Source organism: Glycine max, chromosome 18 (assembly GCF_000004515.6).
Source record: "Glycine max cultivar Williams 82 chromosome 18, Glycine_max_v4.0, whole genome shotgun sequence".
NCBI classification, from domain to species: Eukaryota; Viridiplantae; Streptophyta; class Magnoliopsida; order Fabales; family Fabaceae; genus Glycine; species Glycine max.
In genome coordinates this window covers 5,173,359-5,196,580 of record NC_038254.2, presented here as the reverse complement: position 1 = coordinate 5,196,580, position 23,222 = coordinate 5,173,359, and the positions used below count along the sequence as shown (strand labels likewise).

Genomic DNA, 23,222 nt, shown 5'->3' with positions numbered 1-23,222 from the left:
ATATACAACAATATTAAATACTCAAAAAAAGTATGGTAGATGACAATCTTAGGTCAAGCATAATTAGTTATACTTATTCCCTGATAACAAGAATAATAATACTATATAGGACTTGTAAAAGGGCAAGAGAATTCTTCATGTGATCACTTGGGCCATACGCAATTATAGCTAGATCAAGGAACGAGGCATGCTTGAAAGTACATCATCAATGGCTTCCAAAAGCTAAAGGTTTTGATCCACAAACACCAAGTGGGTGGATACTGAAAAGTTTCACATGGTAAGAAAAGCGAAAGAGAGGGAGGGAAGGATCCAAGATGGTTAACACTCTAAGAGCTAAGTCCAAACCACATGCAATGTTGTGACTTATCTAACATTTGAACAATCTAGATGCCCCTCTTTTCTTTTCTTTTTCACTCATGTGAACCAATATTGGGTTTTTCTTGATTGGGGTGCAGCATTTCTTTCCATCACACATTGCTAGCCTTGACTCAGTGACTTGTTACTCTGACCACTCAGGCACCCTTATGTTTTGACATTTAAATAAACATTTCACACTCACTACCACATTAGTACTCAGAACCGTGAGAAAATCTGTCTCGCACTATTGACTACACCCTGATTTGGTGTTTAGTATCACAGGCTGGCTGCAAGTGGAGTTTATAGGATTCCATCGCATCATTTTTTTAATCACTAACAAAGATGTGCCCTGGGTAAAAAAAACCCTGCTAGAGACCTACCCATTAAAAAGAATAGCTTAAGGACTTACTAGAAAATTTCTAAATAATTTAAGGACCAATTTCTTGTGTTGTTTTTTTTTTTTTTCTATGTGGCCAACAACAGAAGATACCAATTCCTTATAAATAAATTTATAATACATGTGTTCCACTCCAGCCCCATGTTCCTGTATCAGTCATCCACTTCAAAAGCTTACTGTAAAGTAGGCTAATTCTAGTATCCGTTATATCCTTGGCTAACTTAATACAAAATTGTTTTTAAAGTAGCACATTTTATTTGCCAAAAAACCATAGTATGACCACAACATTGACATCATGGCTGTGTTCTCTGAATCAGCCTTTTGGCACTTAACACAACACACAATGTTTTCCATAAGGACCATATTACCTACCCGACACCCAGCAAAAAAACTCCCTTACTACTTGCAGTCCACCGCAGCACCAATCAATTTTGTGGCAAACTTATACGGCACTAATACTTATATTTACGGCAGCAAACTTATTACTAATTTAATTTTAAAATTACAATTCAAACATAAATAACATGAGTTGTAACAAAAATACATTGTGTTTGTTAGGAGAGGTGAAAGTTGGTTGGGATGAAAAAACTTATATTGCATTATACTTATATTTACAGCAACAAAGTATTTTTTTTATATATTGAGTTGTATTACTAGCTTAATTTTAAAATAATTATTCAAATATAAATTATATCACTTTAAAATCAATTATAACAAAAAAAAACAATTTTACATCATAGACATTAATGTTGTGTTTGTTACCGTTGAAATTAGGAGAGGTGAAAATTGATTGAGATGAAAAACATTGAAAGTGAAAAGGTGCATTCCTTTGTTATGTTGAAATTTTAGGAGATTCTTATAAAATATCAATAACTAAGAGGAACACATTACTTTATATTATCAAGAAGGTTTTTAAGAATTTCTGAATTCATAATGATTAATCAAATAAACGCAACATACTCTGAATCCGTAGGTAATCGGTGACTTCATAATTCTTACCTCAGCCGGAACCTTTTTATTCTTTAATAGGACCTTCGTTCAGATGGGAGAAGAGGAAATTATATGTGATAGCTCGGTATACTAGGGATCATAGTCATCTTATATTGTGTTAATCTGATAGAGTTTTCATTATTTCCTAATGGACCAACATGAGATCTGTCCATTTAAGTACATATCATTTTATTTAATTGTTTAACAAGTTCACTTAATTTAATCACATAAAATAAAATTCACTAATCATAAATAATTAATATAATTATCTTATAATATTAGTCCACATTAATTATTGAAATAAAAAATTCCATCATGTTACACTTAAAGTAGGTTGAAAGAGGTAAATTGGTAGTGAATCCTACGTTAGCAAACCTTCATCTCAAATTGAGATGAAACAAGGTAAAAGTGTGGAAGGAGGAAGCTTTTTTTGTGTGGTCAAAATTGCCCCCATGATATTTGTTTGTAAATTTTTACTTTATTTTATTTTAGCTCTGTTGCATTTTGTTTTTTAAAAACATAACAGATTATGCTTGCATGCATAATCAATTATGTTACATTGTGATAAATAATTGATTATGAATGCAAGCATAATTGATTATACTAGGCATAATCAGTTATACTCGCTAGCATAATCAATTATGATTATGTTTTTTAAAATAAAATAATAGCATGATGTTGTGATGATTTTGTACGAACTCTCTTAAATTTGATAATTCATTATAAATTGGAGCTACTGTCAATGGTAAAACAGGTATGAGCTTTTTTACGATGTTTCTTTTTTTAATTTAGTTATCCATTTAATTCTTTTTTTTATTCTTACTTAATTAACTACTTTAATTTAAATCTTTTATCCTTATTACACTTTTTTTATCTCAATCAAACAATCTTATTTTCCATTCTCTTTCAACCCTCTTTAATCCCTTTTCATTCTTTTTCATTTCTCACACTTACAAAACTTGAACATAAATCAAATTATATTGAAAATATTCGAACCTAGAAAATTAATTAACCAAATAGAAAAAGAGAGAGAAAAAGAGAAAGAAAAAGATACATGCAATATTATCCAATCATAAACCACATGCAGATTGTTGACTTGATAATAACCACCCTACAAGTCAACACCAAAACTTGTTTCTAACTGGTTCTTAGTGTAAAATCTTTGACATTCACATATCAAACCTTGAAAGCAAATACTATCCTTTTCAGAAAAAAAGTGATATTTGCACCATAATGACATGTCCACATATAAGACAGATCAGTACTGCTGCTGCACGGCGGCATTGTGGAGGCTCGAAGTAGCTAAGGATTCTTGCAGGGCATGTCAGCAGGAAGGCAATGATGGACATGCCAAAGAGTAGGCAATTAACCTGAAAGAAGATTTTGACCATGTTTTCAAGGGCGGAAATGGATCCTCTCCATTTCTTTTTAACTCCATTTCATAAGCTTTTAAGATAATGAATAAAATATAGATGATATGCACCTTAAGAGGTAACATTTATTATCTCAAAAGTTTAGTAACGAAAGAAATGGAGAAAAAAGGAAATGGAGAGAATCCAAACTCGTCATGGACTTTAGAATCAGTGATAACTTGAACCTTGTCAAGGGATGTAGATTCAAACATAACTTTAAACTTGTCAAGGGACTTGGAATCACTCAGACACCACTGTATATAACAAGAACAGAATGAGTGAATGACACAGGAAATCTCAAAAAGGTAAATTCTAATAATAATAAAAAAACAAAGGCAACAAATATATCATTTATAGGCAGCGAGTGATTATTTTTACTTTTTTCAGATTACTAGGAAGTTGTAAATGGTATAGTGGTGCTATGATATGGTCTCATTGTCCGTTTCCTATCTTGAAGCTTCTTCAACTGGATGCTGATAAAATAAAATTAAAACTCACTAGAATAAACCTCTACTTCAGTCATTAATTAATGTCAGTTATAAAATGTAGTGAGAAGGGGCTAAAGTGAATGGTATACATTTTGTAACATTTTTCAAAATTGGAAAGTAAAGTGAAAGTTTTATAAAATTAAGAACTGAAGATACCAAACACTTGCAAACTCAATGAGCAAAATGCAGTACTCTGTCATTCTTTGGAGAAAATCATGCATTGTGTGAAAAATCAGAAAACACATTCCAGGAAGGTATTCTTACAACACCTACACTATTAATTAACCTAAAACAATCTATAGCAAAAGCTCTCACTTACCAGTTACCATGCATTATATTTTCTTAAATTTCATGTAACAAATTTGGCACACTTTCCTTTAAATGTTGCAGAGGAATTTCATTAACACGCAGGACATCTTTAATTGGATTTTCATGCTAAACTCTAAAACAGTAACTGTGATTTACATTTGCGCAACAAGTAAGAGAGGATATTGAAAACATAACAGAACCAACAATTATTCATGGTAGCGAAGTAGAAACCCAGAGAGACTGATCAAGCTATTATTATGGAAACAAAAGAACTGAAATTAATGTACCACATTTTTATTAGTTGATGATATAGAAACAAACATAAAAGGAAAGAATCGGAAAAAGAAGCAAAAAGAAAGAAAGAAGCATATATATTTATATAAGAAATTAACGATGGAGATTAAAATAGCACATGCATGTTAACAGTAATTAATTGATAATAGAGAAAGAATGATGGATGGGATGGAGAAGGAGAAGTGGAGAAGAATACCGTTTGATTTGCACAGAGATAGCAAGAGCTTCACGATGCTGAACAACCTTTCACTGAAGCGCAGAGTAATGAAAAAAAATTAAAATATATTTTTTATCCTCATAAATGTATAAATGTTTGAAATTTATGCCTATAAATTTTTTTAATATGTTTTGGTCCTCACAGAATTATTTTTTTTTACACGAAGCAAGATTCAGACATTAATAATTTGTTTTTAAAATAAATATTTAAACATAAATCATAGTCCTTTGAATTAATTTTAACCAAATATCAATTTTACATAAAGGTTTTTGGTGAAAATATTTTAAAAACTCAAATACATATCAAATTACATAAAAAATACATAAAATTAATGATATCTAAACATCTTTAAATATCAAACATGACATTAATTTTTATTTAATTTTTTCTTATCACATCATCCATTTGTATATTTATATTTTTTTTTCTCTCTGAATTTCATTTAACCTAGATAAGTAGGTATTCATGTATTTTTTCCCAGCAATTAATCACATTGGTCAATTCGAATATTGGCACTTTCTGTAAGTTAATTATTATATTCCAATCCTTGTTGAGAATCACAATCCCATTTTTACTTTATTCTTGATAAATTTGTCAAAGTTTTAACACACCTATATAAACGGAGATTAAATTATTTTAGAAGTTAAAATTACTCTATTCTTTTTTTTTAAAAAAAAAAAACAGAAAACTCAATTCGTTTCGACATTAATAATATCATAAATACATTGTGGTATGTAATCAAAGACTTGGTGATCAACATCAATATTTACTTTTTTTTTGTAGTTAGATAATTTTATAATCAATATTGACTTATAATAAAAAAGTTATATATTATACTAAATATATTTTAATAAATATTATTAAAATTTTATAAACCCAATTTACTGAGTATTTTTTTTTATATAATTTGACTATTAAACTACTGCAATTTTACATTCTATGCACCTTTACTTCAGAATCTATTTTAGAATCCTTCGAAATCGAACACAAGATATAAGATCGTGTGTAAAATTGTGATGTTCTTCCTTTCCTAGTAAATGGTATTGGCCTTTCTCCTGCGACGCACTCATAACAGGATTCGCATCAATAGAAAAAGTTGAAATGGAAGCAAATAGTGGAGCAAGCGAACCCAATTCGAATGCAACCATAACCATAAACGTGAAGTTCAGTGGCGTCTCTATACCCATCTCAATCTCACCCAACTCAACCATCAAAGACCTCAAGTCCCTTCTTTTACCTTCCACCAATGTCCTCCCTCGTGGCCAAAAACTCATCTTCAAAGGTTTCACCTTTTTCTCTCTCTCTTTCTCATTATCATTCAGCACTCATAAGAAAGAAACCCCTTTTGTTCATTCTTGTTGAAATCAATGAATTATCTAACAGGAAAGGTTTTGGAAGACCCCATGACTTTGACTGCATCCAAATTGACTAATGGATCCAAACTCATGCTTGTGGCTTCCCAATGTTTATATCAAGGGGTATTGTATTTGATTATATTCACCTCTCTCTAATCTGGAGTGTTAATTGATTTTTTTTTATTTATCTATTTTGCTGTGGAGATAGTGTTCATTGTTTTTTTTTCTCTGAAAAATTTAGAATTTAGATACACCAACATAACAATATAAAGTTTTTTTTTTTAATTATCATCCAATCATAGATTGTTAGCTTTTGCAATAACTACTTTGGAAGTTATATATAGGGTGATCTCTAATTGGTTGATGTAAAAATCTTTACACTTATAATGGCAGTGCATAAAAATTAAGTTCAAAATTTTAAGCAAAAATAAATTCAACTATATCATGGCATGATAGGTCGTAAACTATGCTGTATGGTTTCATCATTAAGTTAAATTGTGGCTTTGTGATTATGGGGTAAACAGGGAAAATGTTAACACAATTGCCTTGCCTAGCTGGTTGTGAACAAACTAGATGGATCTTTTCATATGGGAGATGAATGGGGCTAGTTAGAATGGTTACACAATCAGAACAGTTTGATGGGGTTTATCGAGCTTCTTGTTGAAAATAAAATTTATGAACATATATGTGGTGGTAGAGTTTGCCTTTTGTTTATATGGCAATCAGAAAAATGCAGCTTGAATTCAAATTTCTTTGTATAGGATGGTCCTGTCTTGAAGAAAGCTCAGGTTGTTCCCAAATCGAGGAAAGATGGTCACTCAGGCTCTAGCAACGACATGAAGAAAATTCCTGTTAAGAACCGGATGGAACGGTGGAAAGCAACAGGAGTTGTGGCATTGTCTGAATGCAACTTGGAGGTAATAAACAGTTCATAGTTTTATCATATATCCTACTAGATAGATTCTTAGGTTTGATGTCAAGTAGAAATTGAGAGATGAGGAACAAGCTAAATTTACTTAATGGCATGATTTTGAAGATTTTTTGGATTTAGATCCTAGTATGCAATTGCTAACAAAATGGTATGAAATTATCTTCTTTTATCCTTTTTTCCATGTCATATATGCTTCTGGAATGTATTTTGCAGTTCACATGTCAGGAACGTGTAGCGATTTAGGGTTCACTTATTTCAAAATATGGCATTATTGGAGCCAGGCTATAACTTCATCTACAAAACAACCCATCAAAGTATTATAATTCATAGTAGATGTCTTTTTCCAGTATGAGAAAGTTCTTGGTGAAAGGGAAGTTTCCATTCCGAGGCTAAGACATGTCACAAGCCTTAGTTAGAGTTTTCGATGATGCTAACACAAAAAAAGTGAACTGAAGACCTTTGCATCAATGCTGTTTGATCCTACCAATTTATCTAACTGCCATTGGCTAATTCATAGTAGTTTCATTTGATTATGTATTAGGAGATTATTCGTGCTGTACAAGATGGATCACTGATTATTTTGGTAAAAATTAAGATATTTTTTTGTCTTTTTATCCCTCTAATTGTTCGTTGTCCAGACCGGAAGAACTTCATCCAGTTACGGCTATGTGTTAGATCTCTTTTGTCCATTATTTTAACTACAAAATATCTTATTGATCACACAATAATTTACCACAAATCATACAGGAAAAAGGATTACCATACCTTTCCTCCCTGAAGGCAATTGACAGAATAAATCACTGATATCATGTTCATATATGGGCTCTCAATCTTACACCAGATATCTATTGAGCTCAATATGCTTTATAAGCAAATAATTGGAGTTCCAAGTATTACTCAAGTTAGTCATTTTAATTTAGGCATAGAGCTACAAAGCATCATAGAACTGCTAGAAGCTACATTTGCAATTTTGCTTGTCATACATAATATATTGTTATTAACTGTCTAATACCCTTGTTCTAGTAGAATGATAGATTCCAGTATCACTGTTCATTTCAGTCTTGTAGTAAAACCTAACATAACTCTAAGCAACAGAGTGAGGCTGTGAGCCAACAAGAACATGTGGGCTATGAATCAAGGAATTCTAACAGCTCAAGTTCTAGGTTGTAAATAGAATTTAACTAACTGTAGAAATTATTCATGAAAGGCCAATAATAATGTTGACTAGTCCTTTAGAGTTAACCATAACCTACTGTGGTTATTCCTGATAATTACTCTGCACCTTAGTGAATCTAGAAAGGAGAGGAACTATTAAAACAGCCAATAAGGAAATGGAAAACCAGGGAAAATAAAATCAAATTTCCTTTTTATGAAATTTAATTGATTTCAATTGTTGTATGAATTTTCTTCTCATTTTCCCTAGAAATTTCAATTTAAATAGGCCATACCTGATGAAGTGTGGGTTTGTGGATCTTCTGCAAGAGTTCTAGATTGCAACAAAAATTCAATTAAAAATATCCCCAACGAAATTGCGCGTCTTACCAGTCTAGAGGTAAGCTGAACTTCTCTCTCCCTGTCCGTAGTTTTTTTTAATACTATTACGGTAACGAGGTTTGAATCTAGAAGACTAGAACCTTATGCAAATTACCCAAACCTCCAACCACTTGGCCTGCCGAAGTGGGTATCTCTCTCTATATTTAGTTTCTGCTACACTCAGATGTTTTTGTTGGGAGCAATATATAACACTGCTTGTTATTTTCAAAACACTGCAGAAACTATTCATCAATGCAAATGAGATAGTGGATGAATCAATTAGGTGGGAAGGACTAACAACTCTGAAGTACCTAACTGTATTATCATTGAACCATAACAAGTGAGTAGATGTTATCATTTACAATTTCAATGTGTTCCTGCTTGGCTTTACTTGCATCAAACAAAAAACAAATATATGCAAATATTCCACAAACTATGGATTTTTGTTTGTCGATCCAAACCTTCATAATTTGCAATAGCTGGTTGCCTGGTCCCCTGCCTAGAGGTTGCTTGCAATGTGTCTTTAACTACTACCAAGTTACTAACCCTTCAGCTATTCTGGTTTTATGTTATTTTTGTTCATTTTGTTAAATTCTTAGTATATTTGTAAGTATGACTTCAGATTTTTTTCTAACCTTGGCTGCTAGATCTTTATGTTTCAAGTTGATCCAGATTTTTGTTTCTTGTTTCTTAATGTAATTTGCTTATTTAACATGACTTCTCTGCAGTTTAACTACTTTGTCGTCTGCTCTTGGATCTCTTACCTCCTTAAGGGAGCTGCATGTTTCCAATAATAAATTGAGTGGCCTTCCTAATGAAATAGGGCATCTGACACAATTAGAAGTTTTGCGAGCCAACAATAATAGGTATTATTTAAACCTCTGTACTTGATTAAGAATGGATATTTTTTTGTAACTAATGCAATTGCAAGTTTGGTGAAATCAGTAAAACTGTGTTTAATCATTGTCCTGCACTTGACATGTTTATTTGGTTCATCTATTTGATTTATAGGTGCTTGTGTACATGTTGCAATTTTAGGAATGAAAAATATAAATTCTTATTTTCTGGGTTATATTTTGGATGTATGGATATTTACTTATATACTACTTCCTCATAAAATACTCAACCACCCCTCTCCCCTGCTGTCAAACCTCCTCCTCAAATCCCTAAGTAAATAGAAAATATTACAGAAATTAATTGATTGATGTGTCTCTTTTTCTCAGGATAAGTATCGTTAGTGACTCTACTGGGAATTGCCACTCTCTTGTTGAGGTACAGTTGTTGGTCTTCTATCCTCTTTCTTATCTTTATATTCCTTTTTCAGAAGGTACTATCCTATAGAAAATGTATAAACTCTTAGTATACTTACCAAATTTTCTTGTGGCCCAGGTTGATTTCTCCTCAAATTTTCTGTCAGAATTGCCAGAGACATTTAGTAGTTTGAGCAATTTGAAGGTATCCCTTTTAATTATTTTAGAAGTTCTTCTCTCCTTCATAGGCATGTAATAAATTTGAATGTAGATGGTAGAGAATAAGAACGAAAACATGCCTAACTTGAGTTAATTTTTCAAGTACCTGGGAATTTTGCACACACAAGAAGGTTTAGTGGGGTGTGAATTCAAGTACAGCATTAGCACCCACGATTTTCCCATTAGATGGGAGATGCATGCAGTGTTATTAATGGCAGATGGCAGAAGGCCAAAATTCTGCCATATAAACATACTATTGCGCTTTATGGTGCCACCATGGTGGACTTTCCTTCATAAATTGCCTATGGCGGTTGGCAAAAAATTCCACCACATCATTCCGCCATGGACGCTATTTAACAACACTGGATACATCTAATTTTGGCATAGCAACCATAGAGTTGTCTGTAATTAACTATATGTAATATGTAAAATATATCAGTCTTCCCTACTTGGTTACTCATATCTCAGTAAAAATTGATATGGTACCTGTCCTAACTTTTCCTACTTTTTACTCCACCTTTGTGTCATCTATGCAGGCATTGTATCTTGGTAACAATGGGATGAAATCTCTTCCATCTAAGCTATTCAAGACTTGTCTTCAACTCTCCACATTGGATCTCCACAATACAGAAATAACAATTGATCTCCTTCGCCAGGTATGCACTTTTATATTTTTGCATTGTCTTTCAACCACAAATAATTATTTCATTATTTCATTTCAACAGAAGATTTATCATAGTTATGTCAATTCAATTGAGCACGTAAGGCCTGAGAAAGAAACAGTTAAGTGACAGCAAAAAATGCATGATTTTCTTGCAGTTTGAAGGGTGGGACAATTTTGACGAGCGCCGGCGCTCAAAGCATCAAAAACAAATTGATTTCCGGGTTGGAGTTTCTAGAGATTTTGATGAAGGTGCTGATAAAAACTAATAGAAATGATTTGTTATAAGCAATGCAGTTCAGATAGTCTTCATTAAGTTCATGTCCAAACTTGATGGCAATTGCTTATCTTAACCCTCTGGTGGCAAAATGCAAATAGGAAATTTGTGATAGGGTTGTTGTTTTATTGAGATTTTCTATAAGTGACTAATAAATACTAAAAAATGTTTGAGTACCCCTTAAAAGTTGTATTATTATTATTTTTTAATTAGGAATAGTGTCTCATTCTTTCAGCTATTACATGCCCTGTGTCTGTGGTAGGTATGATAAGGATGTTGCAGGTATTTTGGCTTTCAATCCATGGATATGATGTCTGGTGTGAAGGTTGGCATCTCAAAATATAGCTATAAGAAGTGTTATTGTTTCATCTAATGGGGGTCTGTTGGAAAAAAAAATTAATCAAGAAAACTTCCGTGGCCCAATTTAAATACTCGCTATGATCCACCTGTATAACTTTTGACCTTTTTTTTTTGGGGAGGGGGGGATTTTCACAATTTTAAAAGAATGAAAAATTAGAAATTTAGGGACCAAGTTTTTGTGCTATGAACACAGCTTATTTATCCCTTCTAGTGGGAAAATGTTAATTTAAGTGAATGTTCTTCGAAAACAGATACACTTTATTTTGTACCCAAATAAATATTTATCTATCATTTCACAAGTCAATTATTTTCTTCCTCTTAATTTTTAATTTTATTATCAAACTTCCTTGAATATATACTATTATTTCACATGAACTTAATAAATATAATTCAGTTATAATATACGTGAGTTTTAAGTATAATTATGTTTCAAATTGATTATTAATCTCATAATTAATTCAAGGGATGAAAGTATATAAAAAAAATCAAATGACTAAATTGTGGTGGTTAAACAAATTGCCTTGAATTTATTTTTTTCACTTTCAATTTAATATTCCGAAAATACACAAAGCATTGCCCCATGATTTTTGTTTTTGGTTGCAAACTATATAGTCTCTATTGTGGATTGTAGAGCTTTTTTTTGTTAGATCAGAATTGTAGAACTAATCCATGCATTATTCGTAAAATAATGTGTAATAGTTGTAGATTACAATATGAATCTAAATATTTAGCAATGAATTTGTAAAAAAAAAAAGGGTAATATAAATTTTTAGCAAGGCATTCGTTTCAAGGTATAATATTGAATTTTCAAGAATCACATTACCAAAGATATAATAACCAAAAATGTTATACCCGAAAATTAGATTTTAACATTCTTAGAGATATTTTTAAAATTTTAAAATATATTAAATAAAAACAGAAATTATCATTGAATTAAAAAAATAACTTATATTATTTCATTTTCGGCCCGAAAAGATGAAATAATAGTATTACTAATTTCTTGAAAATGAACAATATTTGAAAATAATTTTTCAAATTTCATAATAAAGGAATATTACATTTTCAAATTCACATATTTGAATTTGAATGAGTCCCTGAAAGTGAAACGAACACTCCAATATTTGAAAATTAGAGAATCGTAAGAGATAATCAATGATAGATCTATAACAAATTTTACCCGTAGTTCAGCTCCTTTACAAGCTACACTCATTCTCTATCACTAACATTGAAGTCACCCTTGCATATTTCACTAGTATTTTAACGAATACACAGCTTATATTTACATAATTTATAATAAAAACTTTTTTCGAAATATAAAATTATAATTTAGATTTACAATAAATAAAAAAGATAAATAAATAATTATTGAAATAAATTTAAAATATAATTCATATATTAAAAACTTTTTATTTATTTAAAAGTAAATATATATTCTGTTCAATGCATAAACTATTCTTGTGTCTTCTAAGGAATAATTTCCAGTCTTAATACGCATTCAATGACTAATTTAAAAATTAAACATACTTAAAGAGCAAATTGTACTAGTCAACTATTTACTTTGCGCCACATGAAGGGAAAATCACAAACAAACCCCAACCTGTTGCTAGACAAACGATGCATTTCAACAATCATAACACTTTCTAATCTAATACCCTTTCCCTTACATGAGAATTGGTATTAACCCTGGCCAACACAAAACGTAGCGACCTAAAAATGAGAAATAAACGAAGGATCACATGCAGCAGTGACAAATATGAAATTTGACACGAGCAATGGAAAAACATATAACACGAGGAACCAAAGAGCAATGGCAAAAATAATAACACGAGGAACCAAAGTTGCTTTTTCAATTCATATATGAAATTTGACATAATGTTGCCTTTGTGTATCAATTATGAATATGAAGCATGAGAGTCAAACATGCTGTCGTTTTTCACCTAAGTCTCAAACACACCTCTATCAAGATGAAAGCAACCTACTAACGGAAATAAATGGATATCTGAGGGATGTCGATGTCATTATCCTCATCATCCTCGCATGCCACAACAACGTCCAAATGGCGACGGTACGCAAGAATTTCAAACTTGGCTACTTCCCTTGCCAGATCTGCAACCTTTTTGTCCATTCGATCTTTATGCCGAGGGAACATGCTATTATAGAGCAGGCAACTCCCACAAGAAATACTGTAAGCATTCAAGCCCTTTGCCTTCAGCCACTCTAGAAGTTCCCTGAGGGTAGGATTGTCTCCGAGAATCCATCTATCCCAAACCGTCCAACTCATATCTTGATGCTTGATAATTTTCGGTGGAACTGGTTCAGCCATTGAAAAGAGAGGCAGTGCCAAGTTAGCAAATGTGTTTCTGTAGTCTTCAACTTTGTGCCCTCCATCCAAAACTTTGTACAGCTCCAGGCAGACAAGACCAGTCGCCATGGCAGTCGAGGTTGCAATTGCAGGAATGATCCGTCCAGCAATAAACTTGGCTTTAAGCTTGTCAACCTCAGGAATGCTGTAATTGCGGGCCCTCATGTTGGCAAGCCCAGCAATCACATCCATATGGTAGTTTGTGTCATCATCCTGCAGTGCAATAGCAAAATGGCAATTTTCAATTAATGAAAACCAACCCACAACTAAGCATATACAAAACTTAACCTCAACCAATCCAAAATTATCAAAAATACATTATTGACAAGATCACAAATGTTTTATTAAGAGAGTGAAACTAGAAAAAGCATTACAGTAAAAATTCAGTTAGAAATGAAACAAAGGAAACACGGACCTTCTCAAATTGAATTGGTTTCATCATGAACACTGGTGGAAGATTTGCCCGGCACCTCTCTAACTTGATTACTAGATCATTAATAACCGCTGCATCATCTATAGAAGCTGTAGAGAGACTGGTGGCCTTCTCATCTGTCACTATTTTCACATCTTTCTTAGGCTGAAAGTCAGGTACTATCACCCTATCAACAGCTTCAGCCATCTTCCTAGGGTTCTTACCCCAGTCAGGGATTGGGATACCAAATGTTTCTGCCCGTAAAATAGAAGCTGACGACACAAAATTTAGATGACCCAAATCAGAGGCTGAGAATTGTAGTGGACGAGGGAATCTTTTTGGTGCAGACCAGAAAGGAGCTCCAGTACTAGTTGCAGCATCTTCAGGAAAAGTATAGATCAACTGCTTCACCCGGTTAACAAAATAATCCTCAAACCTGTGGAAAAATAAATGTTTATGAATGAAGGACACAAAAACTAATATGCTCACACAACATTAATACAAGAATGAACAGAGCCTAGCATATACTATCAAAGGCCACATACTTTAGCCGAGCCCAAGTGATACAATCTTCAAAAGTTTCACACTTCTCCTGGTCTAGGCACTCAAGAACACGCTCCAAGTTATCCCTTGCTTGAGCATCACCAGCATTTTTCATTGCATTAGTATATTCACTTGGGTTAGACAAATATGCATTTACTTCAGCTGGAGTTTTCTCAAGCAAACCCTCAAACTCAGATCGCGCCCATGTCAAGCAATGGTCAATGTTGTGTGGAAATGAGTGTACAGTACACATTGGTGCCTGCTTCTCAGGTGGATCTCTTGATGCACCATAGTTTTCTGTCAGGTGGGGAATTACCATCTGCGTATTGCATTTGGCTCCCAGAGTTCCAGACTCAAGAAGAGGCTTTTGGAAATACAAGCATCTCTGATCAACATATAGTCTTGCATTAACATTGTCCAGTGCATTTACAACGACACTCAAGTTTTCCCAGAAGGTATCATTAAACACATTCTCAGTTTCAGTACCAACTCGATTTTGTAGAGCTTCAATATTAAAACTAGGATTTATAGCTGCAGCAGCTGAAGCAGCAACTGTGGACTTGGCCTGTCCAATATTCCAATCACGGAAAAGGAACTGTCTGCTTAGGTTACTCTTCTCTATCACATCATCATCAGTAATAGTGAGCTTCCCCTGACTTCCACAAGAAACTCCCATGAGAGCAAGATTTTTCAAAAATTCACATCCCAAAGCACCAGATCCAACAACAAACACTTTAGAATCCTCTAATTTCTTCTGTAATTTCTGTCCAAATACTGAAATCTGTGCATCATAACGACCATTTACTGGTCTGAAATCATTTGGGTCCACTGGCTCTGAAGGCAGTGACTCCACAGAGTCAAAGTAGAAGAACTGCAGAGGAAAACAAGTTAAAACCATAATAAATATCAAAGACAAGAAGCATTAAGGCCTGCTTTTTTCTATTTTTAAAAATTGTTCTGTTTTTTTTTAAATAAAAACATTTGATGGGCAGTTTCTTAAAACTGTTTTAAAAGTAATACCTCCTTTCTTCAGTTTTTAAAATAAAAAATCCAGAACATCTACAAGTTGTTTTGCTTTTCTGTCAAATTAGTTTTCGTAGCTGTTTTACATAAATAATTATAAAAAGAAAACACAATCAAACACCCTTTTACGTTCGAAAACAATTCTCATTAAAGAGGCACCTGACAAAACTTGACTTAACATCAATTTCAGAGAAAATAAACAAATATTTACCAATAATCTACTTCATTCCTATACACTAAGCAAACAATATATGATATGACCATTATATTGCGACTGTTGAGTAAGATGTCACACCACGCACTACTTCAAAAAAAAGATAAAATGTCATGGGTTTTAAACCGGCCAGTGTCATTTATTTATTTTTATTCTCTAATTTTGGCCTGTGTATCTAACTTACCTCTAGTCTTGCATTTGATTGGATCTGCACTCACATTATCATGTTTCTAGAATTGTCAAGGTGGGTGGAGAGATACTAACCCAACACCTTCTAATGCACAAAAAGAGGGTATATGATCACAGAAATCTTCCTAAAAAACAAATGGGCTATGGCTAGAGGGTGATCATCAGTGCAGGGATTGTTGCTTGATTTTGCTGTTTGATTGTTGAAGATTATGATTAGAAGCTATGAATTTTAAGCAGAGTACTTTCCTAAGTTTTGAATGTGTGTGTGAATCAGAAATTATTTGTATTTTATCAGCTATCTTTGACATGGCAGCACTATACTTTGGGGTGGGTGCCTCCCCACGTGACATCACTGGTTAAATCTAGGAATCAATGCATGATCATTTACAAAACAAAAGCACACGTTTTCCAGGGAAAGCTCACCTATGCTATTAATATTATCGTGTGTTCTATAGGCAACACATGCCTCTAGGTATTGGTCACTTTCTGTTGTTTAAGAAATGTACTGGGGAGAATAAAATTCAATAATCAGGTGAGGGAAGGAAAGGTGGTGCTACAAAGCTTCCACTGTGGCAGCACTGTGGCAGCACTTGTTATTGGTCTATTGTAGGCAGCCTTTACATTGCTTTTGCAAGAGGCTGATTCACAAATTGAACCTATGACCTCCCAGTCACATGGAGGTAACTCCAACCAAATGGCATAAGTACACTACAAATACAGAACCAATATCAAATCATAGTCCAAACTCCAGATAATTTGTAAGAAGCATGTTCAACACAGCTCATGCTAAACCAATGAGTAAGGAGTTGTCATTTTCAAAAACTAGACTGGATAAGTAAAATAATACTACAAAACAAACAATCAAATATCAACTGAAACAAACTGAACACACAATCAGCTAACTACGTAAAAGGGAAAGCAATTTCATCAAAAGATATTACATCTAAGTTTTGGTTTCACTTACACAATACCACATTTCAAAACTCAAAAATGATGAGCCACTAAAAAAAAAGCTTACCTGAAAAAGTGGGTAAAACTTCCCAGAGCATGCTTTGACAACCTCTTGTCCAACAATTCCACCAAACATGGCAGCCATAGGATTCAATACTGCCCTAGAACCAAAGGCAAAGTATCGCAAAAGTTTTGGATTTATGTCTTCTAATTTCCCATCCCTTAAGCTGTCATTAATATGACTAGCAACAGATATAAGCTTCTGTGCATCATCCTCTGAACCAGCAACAGGGAAGCGACCTAACTCAGAAATGAATTTATCCAAAGCCTGGAATGCTAAGTGAAGGAGAGGTGGGCGATCAAACTTCGAAAAATCACTCAGAAGAAAATCACCAGGATCAGTGATTGCTTCCTTGAGTGGCTTAAAGTTCAATACCTTTGGTTGTTTGACCTGCGTCACAATACCACCTTTCTCATACGTACCATAATTTGTGGTGTCTTCTTCAAGAGTAAAAGAGTATGCTCTAGCATCTTTAATCTTTCTTGGCTTTCCATCATTCAATTCTTTCATACCATGAACTTCAGAGAATACAACAAGATCTCCATCCTGAAACTCAAGCCTCTCATCATCAACACAGGATACTAGAGCAGGGTTGTCATTGCTTATGGATGCAATAATGCCAGTATGGGGTTCTTCACCATCCACATCAACAACAGTAAACTCAGGCCCAAAATCACAGAACACAGAACCAAAAAGGCCTCTAACTTCAGTTTTAATAAAGGCAATAGGAGGCTGATGACTGTGGCAGTAATCATTGAACTCAAAGGCTTTCTCAAGACTGATATCAGTAAAAACAACAGCCTACAAAATAGTAAACAAAAAACTGTAAATATATAATCAAAATAAACTTGGATACAAATGCATTTATGGTTGGAAATAAGGAGACAAGAATCCAAATTTCATTACACCATCACAAACAAAAATGAAAAAATCTTAGCAATATATTACTTCAGAATTATATTACAGATCAAACAAGGACACATTTATGCAAAGGGGCAAGAAACAGAACATGTAGAATGACAAGTCTATCACTGATTAATTTACAAGTAAAAATTTATATAAGAAAAATGCTATACAGCAATAATTACTATCACTAGTGACCTCATTTGCAGCAGCTACATAGCTATTTCAAAACCTAGGGATATAAGAATTAAATAATTAACAAATAATTTCTGTTATGACAGAAGTGAAGTGACTAGTACTTACTAGTTACTGACAAAGAATGACATAGCAGCCCTAAATATAAATACATTGTAAGAGAAAATAACATGAAATTCATTTTAAAAGGAAGGGAAGATTAGACAGAGGAATTAGGTACTTGGAAATTGGAAAGGTGTTCTTTAGTCAGCTGAGTAGTCAAGCTTTGTACAATCACTGCATTGTTGAGCTCCTGCAGCTTACTAACAGAAGCTGCTGCCCTGTTTTTACCAACATCATTCTCTGAAAACACAAAGTTACTGGATAGATCCCACAGCTCCACAGTCCCCTCATCATGCAAGGTCACTGACTTGACACCAGCAAGAATGAGATTCTTAGCTGCAGACAGGAAGTAAACTTTATTAGAATTCAAAAACATGATTTAATATTATAGATTTAGCACTATCATCTTTAAAGCTTGAACCTAAATATCACAACCATAAAAAAAAAAAAAAAATTCAAGTCACCCAAAAGTAAGTTAAATAATCTCTTGATTAATTAGTCTAAATTACAGATGATAAAACTACAACCTAAGTTAACAACAAAAGATTTACAACTGTCAACTAGTAATCAAGGTTTCAAAAAAAGTCTACAAATCAAGGTTTTTGGAGTGATATCAAGGAATGCAACAAAACTGCTGCATGTTATAACTTATAACCTTGCTGGTAATCATTTCCACTGAAATGCATCATTATGAACAACAAACTACAAGTTTACAAACGGTGGCAGCGAGCTAATAACAAAATCACAAAATCAACCGACACATATCCCATTACCTATCAAATGATCGGCATTCTTTTGCAAGAAGCATCAAGCAGAAAGCTCCAACTCCAATAAAACTAACATTTAACAGAATTTTACCAACAAACAAGGCATCATCACAAATCGGATCGACTGAAATACAATCTCAATTCAAAAAACACCAAAGCAGCAAAAAAACATTCAACAAAAGCCAAGTGTCACAAGATTTTACCAATCTCAACGCCAAGACCCTGCATCCCGGAGACGAGAACGTTGGAACCAAAGAGCCTCCGCATGGTCTCTCGCCCATACACGGCGAGTTGCCGACTGTGGAGATCCTCATCGATGTCCGGCTGGTTCGATTCACCCAAAGCCATATCCGACGCTCCCTCACTCGCGTTTCCGCTGTTGCTGTTGTTGTTGTTGAAGCTCTGGTCGGTGCTTTCGTAGTTCTTCACCGTAGAATCGGCGGTTCTGGCAGCGGCGATCCGATTCTTCTTGAGAGAACTGCTGCTGCTGCTGCTGTTGTTGCTGTTGTTATTGTTGTTGTTGTTGTTGTTGTTGTTGTTGTTGTTGTTGCTGTTGTTGTTGTTGTCGTTGTTGTTGTGAGTCTCTTCTTCTGCAACCAGTCCTTCGCAAGGTCTCTTAGTTGGAAGCATATAGTGCAGTAGTGAGCTGCGACGAAACGCGATCGTGAGCACAAGAACAAAAGCAATCAAGATGAAGAGCCAACAATTAACGTCTCGATCGCGAAGAGGATCGAAGTCAAAAGAAGCGATATACAAAAATCGCGAAACGAGTAACGGAACAACGACGATGCAAAACCCTAACCCTAGCTCACGCAGCATGAGCGTGATTATAGTTAATGTTCAGAGAGAAGGAATGAAGATGAACGAAGAGAGAAGCAACGTACCGATTGGAACTTGGGTGAGAGGGAATCAAGAGAAATGGAACCTCTGATTGGATGCTGAGAATCGGAGAGAAAGTGTTTTCGTTTGGTTTTGTTATTGGATTTTGGGGGTTTTATTGGGTTTAGAGGGAGGGGTATTTATGGATTTGCAATGCTCATGCTAGTATTCTAGGGTTTCGTTTTCGAGTGAGGACAGGACAGCTGCTACTACCATTTTTTCTCTCCCAAAGAGAGAAGAGGACACAGTGAGAAGCGTGCAGCGAAAGATAAAAGTCAGAGACAGACTGAGAAGGAGTGCGTGCGTGACACGTCGTCGTTTTCGCGTGCACTTTGATATCAATCGACGACGCTCGCGTTGGGTTATACCGCGCGTACCGTGCTCCAACGGGCACCGGATTTAGTTGGGGGAAAAGAAAAATCTAGAACAAACTAGAACTAGAAGTAATGGAAAATGAAAATAGTTTAGTAGTTATGTCATTACGTGTTCTTACATTTTACTCCCTCCTATTCGTAATAATCGCCCTTAAATAAAATTATCTTAAAATAATTATTTTTTCTTTATTATAACATTAATCAATTTTTTTATTTATATTTTTTATAACATTAATGATAAAAATTATAAAAACAAAAAATAAATTAGTAATAAAAAAATTAATTTTATAAAATTATTATTTATTTATTAATTTTTGTAAAATAATATTGGATGAAAATTACAATGAGACAAAGAGAAGAGAGTATTATTGCTTCTTCCTCTTCCCCAGAGTTGTTCTGTTTTGACAATAAGATTTCATGGACTTAATTAATAATAATGCGAGTAATTTATTTTTGGATAAAACTAAGGATTTTTTAGTGTTTCTTTATTGTTCTTCGATTAGAGTCTCCGATAATTTATAGTATAATAAATGTTTACATTAAATGTGAGGAGAAACTTTAACTTTAATTGAAAAACAATACTACTCCTCCTACAATAGAAGTATTTAAGACATCTAATTTTTGTCCTTAATTGATTTAATTATAATTATAATTAAAACAAAACTATGGTCAAATCGTGTGGTCCGAAGGCAGTGATCCATCCGGGCTCGGTAATTTGGGCACAATGAAGGAAAGACAAGTTGAGGATGATAAAGTGTTTTAAATTTTATAAATACATATATATATATATATATACACATTATAATTTTCCATAAAAGTAATTATATTTTTTATGATTAATATTATAAGTCTTTAATATCTAACAGTATTATTATTAGATAGTGAAAAACATTAAATCTTTAGTTTTAGTTTTTATTAAGCCATTAGATCATTAACTTTAATAATTTGAATGGTTATTTTTGTAATTTGATTTATTTATAACTTGAGATTAGACAAATTAATGTTATGTTTATTTGTTTTTAATATTATGCACGTATCTTTTTAACGTTATATTTAAATTATTTAAGAACAAATTTTTATTATAATTATAATAATTATTTTAATTAATCTTTTATTGGTTTATTATTATTAATTTTGTACATAAGTAAAGTGTGGGTAGTGGTGAGTGACCATTGCTGAGTCTTTGGACTTGAAGGGAAACGGTGTCCAGTCACATTATTCTAGGGGGTGCAGAAGCAAAAATGAAGGTGCAGGAAATAAATGCCTGGATTTCTTTTTCATTGTCATACAAGTTAAGCCCATCAAGGGTCTGAATAGAAAAGCATACGGCGATGACTGATGACACTTGTGAAAAATCTATTCAAAATTTGTCCGTGCAAATAACAAGAGTGAAAAAAAAAAAAAATCTTGCAGTTTCGTTTATTATTGATTTAATTTAATTACATTTTTCATCCCTTTAACTTAGGTTTTAAATTTCTTAAAGTTGATTAAGTTTTATAAGTAAAATTAGTGTCTAGTGATTTTTTTTACCAAAAAAAAATCTTAAATTACTATTTTTTATTCAAATAGCCATATTTTGAATTATCTTGTTTTTGGTGTTTATTGTAAATTTAGGATATGAAGTGTTTTTAAAAATTCAGGAGTAAAAAATTTAGTAGAAACTTCATAAATTTTGTCACATTTTATATTTGAAGAATTCTGCAAGATGTAAAATAATAATTTATGGATCTAAAAAATGAGATTTTTAATATCTTTGTAAGTTTTGAGTACTAGATAATTAATTGATTTAATTTATAAATGTTTTGAGTATAAATGACAATACGAAGATTCTAGGAGGAAACATAGTCAAAGTAACAAAAATTAGCTTAACCAGACTCATATACCTTAAGATTATGAGTTTAATTCTCCTTCTCAATGTAAAATTTTTATTAATAAGTAATACCGAATTCAATTTATCTAAACTTTTTGTAAAAAAAAAAAAACATAATCAAAATTTTACCAAATCATTTAATCTGACCGAGAATTGGTTATCAAATTGGTTCCGTCCACTGTCAAAACACATTTAATCTGACCAAATTATCGTTATTATACTTTGTAAATCATTATTTGGTTCAATGAAAAAGCGTTTTTTAAAAAAATTTACTCAAATTAAGATTTGATTTTGCTTCAAACAATTTAACAGTAATTTCGCTGAATATATTATTTATAATTTAGTAAATTATGCTCCTCTTTTTTTAAATTAAGATACTTAAACTACATTCTCATTGTCTCTTATTTAACAATATTATACTCATTTCCTTGAGAGATTAATGTGTTACAATTTATTCTATTTTAATGTAAACAAATTCCTTATAGTAAAATATTTTTGTCTTTTTATGCTCGAAATGATTAGGAATCGTTATTATGAATTGTAAGATTTCAGAAGATGAAATAAATATTTTGAGTAAAGTTTCAAAGCTAAGTCTTCAAAACGTATTTTCATCCACTGAAATTTAAAAAAAAAAATCATAGTATGTCACTCAAAATTAGTAGTCGTTGATATTAAATGTTAAAAGAAAAAGAAAAATAATTTACTCAGTAAAATAAAAAGACTCTCTTAAATTAAAATAAATTAAAATGCTGCATATTTTAATTTCTCAATAAAGAGAAGTATAACTTTTTAAATGAAACGTTAATGAATGGACAATATAATTTAAATATACTTATATAAACTAAACTCAATTTGAACACCTCAAAATGTTTTTTTATATACACAATTTATAATGCAAATTATCTTCATGTCGAGCTTTTTGCAATCAGAGCTTGGAGCCTAGGATGCAGCATGCTTGAGAGAAAGTTAATTGCTCTCTATTATGTTAAATGAACTCACCTGAATTTGTCTGTTTCATCTCTTCATAAGTCACCATCTTTCAATAATTATAATATGGATGCATTTTACAAGATATTCAATGTTTTGCAGCTTTGAATAGAAGCTTCTATCTGCCTTACAGTTCACGAAGCTATTCTATGTAAATCAGCAGACTACATGATTAAGTAAGGTGGTGTTGCTTGGAATATTATCACATTTAGTACATATTTGAATTATAAGATTTAGTACATAGTTGAATTAGCTCATTCTAATAAAATATTTTTTTACAACTTCCTAAAATAGGTTTTTTTTGGTCAAAAAAGTTTTAGAAATGTCCAGTGCAGATACT

General features: G+C 32.6%; 2 protein-coding genes across 2 annotated transcripts; one reads left to right on the top strand and one right to left on the bottom strand.

Annotated features, from left to right (window-relative positions):
• Positions 1–5,407: 5,407 nt before the first annotated feature.
• On the top strand, positions 5,408–10,924 carry LOC100811948 (LRR repeats and ubiquitin-like domain-containing protein At2g30105). The gene is made up of 10 exons (XM_003552892.5): positions 5,408–5,746; positions 5,848–5,942; positions 6,581–6,736; positions 8,192–8,302; positions 8,523–8,623; positions 9,012–9,149; positions 9,507–9,555; positions 9,673–9,738; positions 10,289–10,408; positions 10,572–10,924. Exons 1-10 carry the CDS (start codon positions 5,566–5,568, stop codon positions 10,680–10,682), a joined length of 1,128 nt encoding a protein of 375 aa, XP_003552940.1. The 5' UTR covers positions 5,408–5,565; the 3' UTR covers positions 10,683–10,924.
• A 1,946-nt stretch (positions 10,925–12,870) lies between these two features.
• Positions 12,871–19,957, bottom strand: LOC100780392 (ubiquitin-activating enzyme E1 1). The gene is made up of 7 exons (XM_006602015.4): positions 19,657–19,957; positions 18,976–19,418; positions 18,124–18,341; positions 16,812–17,606; positions 14,370–15,238; positions 13,828–14,260; positions 12,871–13,625 (listed from the first exon to the last, which is right to left on the bottom strand). Exons 2-7 carry the CDS (start codon positions 19,400–19,402, stop codon positions 13,029–13,031), a joined length of 3,339 nt encoding a protein of 1,112 aa, XP_006602078.1. The 5' UTR covers positions 19,403–19,418; positions 19,657–19,957; the 3' UTR covers positions 12,871–13,028.
• Between the last annotated feature and the right edge of the window lie 3,265 nt (positions 19,958–23,222).

Excerpts from the sequence above, each read along its gene's own strand:
- LOC100811948 (XM_003552892.5), top strand. The coding sequence starts at position 5,566 with ATGGAAGCAAATAGTGGAGCAAGCGAACCCAATTCGAATGCAACCATA. Across the intron at positions 6,737-8,191 it reads TGTCTGAATGCAACTTGGAG|GCCATACCTGATGAAGTGTG; the intron begins GTAATAAACAGT and ends CAATTTAAATAG. Across the intron at positions 9,739-10,288 it reads GTAGTTTGAGCAATTTGAAG|GCATTGTATCTTGGTAACAA; the intron begins GTATCCCTTTTA and ends TCATCTATGCAG.
- LOC100780392 (XM_006602015.4), bottom strand. The coding sequence starts at position 19,402 with ATGCTTCCAACTAAGAGACCTTGCGAAGGACTGGTTGCAGAAGAAGAG. Across the intron at positions 14,261-14,369 it reads ATCACTTGGGCTCGGCTAAA|GTTTGAGGATTATTTTGTTA; the intron begins GTATGTGGCCTT and ends ATTTTTCCACAG. Across the intron at positions 13,626-13,827 it reads AACCAATTCAATTTGAGAAG|GATGATGACACAAACTACCA; the intron begins GTCCGTGTTTCC and ends ATTGCACTGCAG.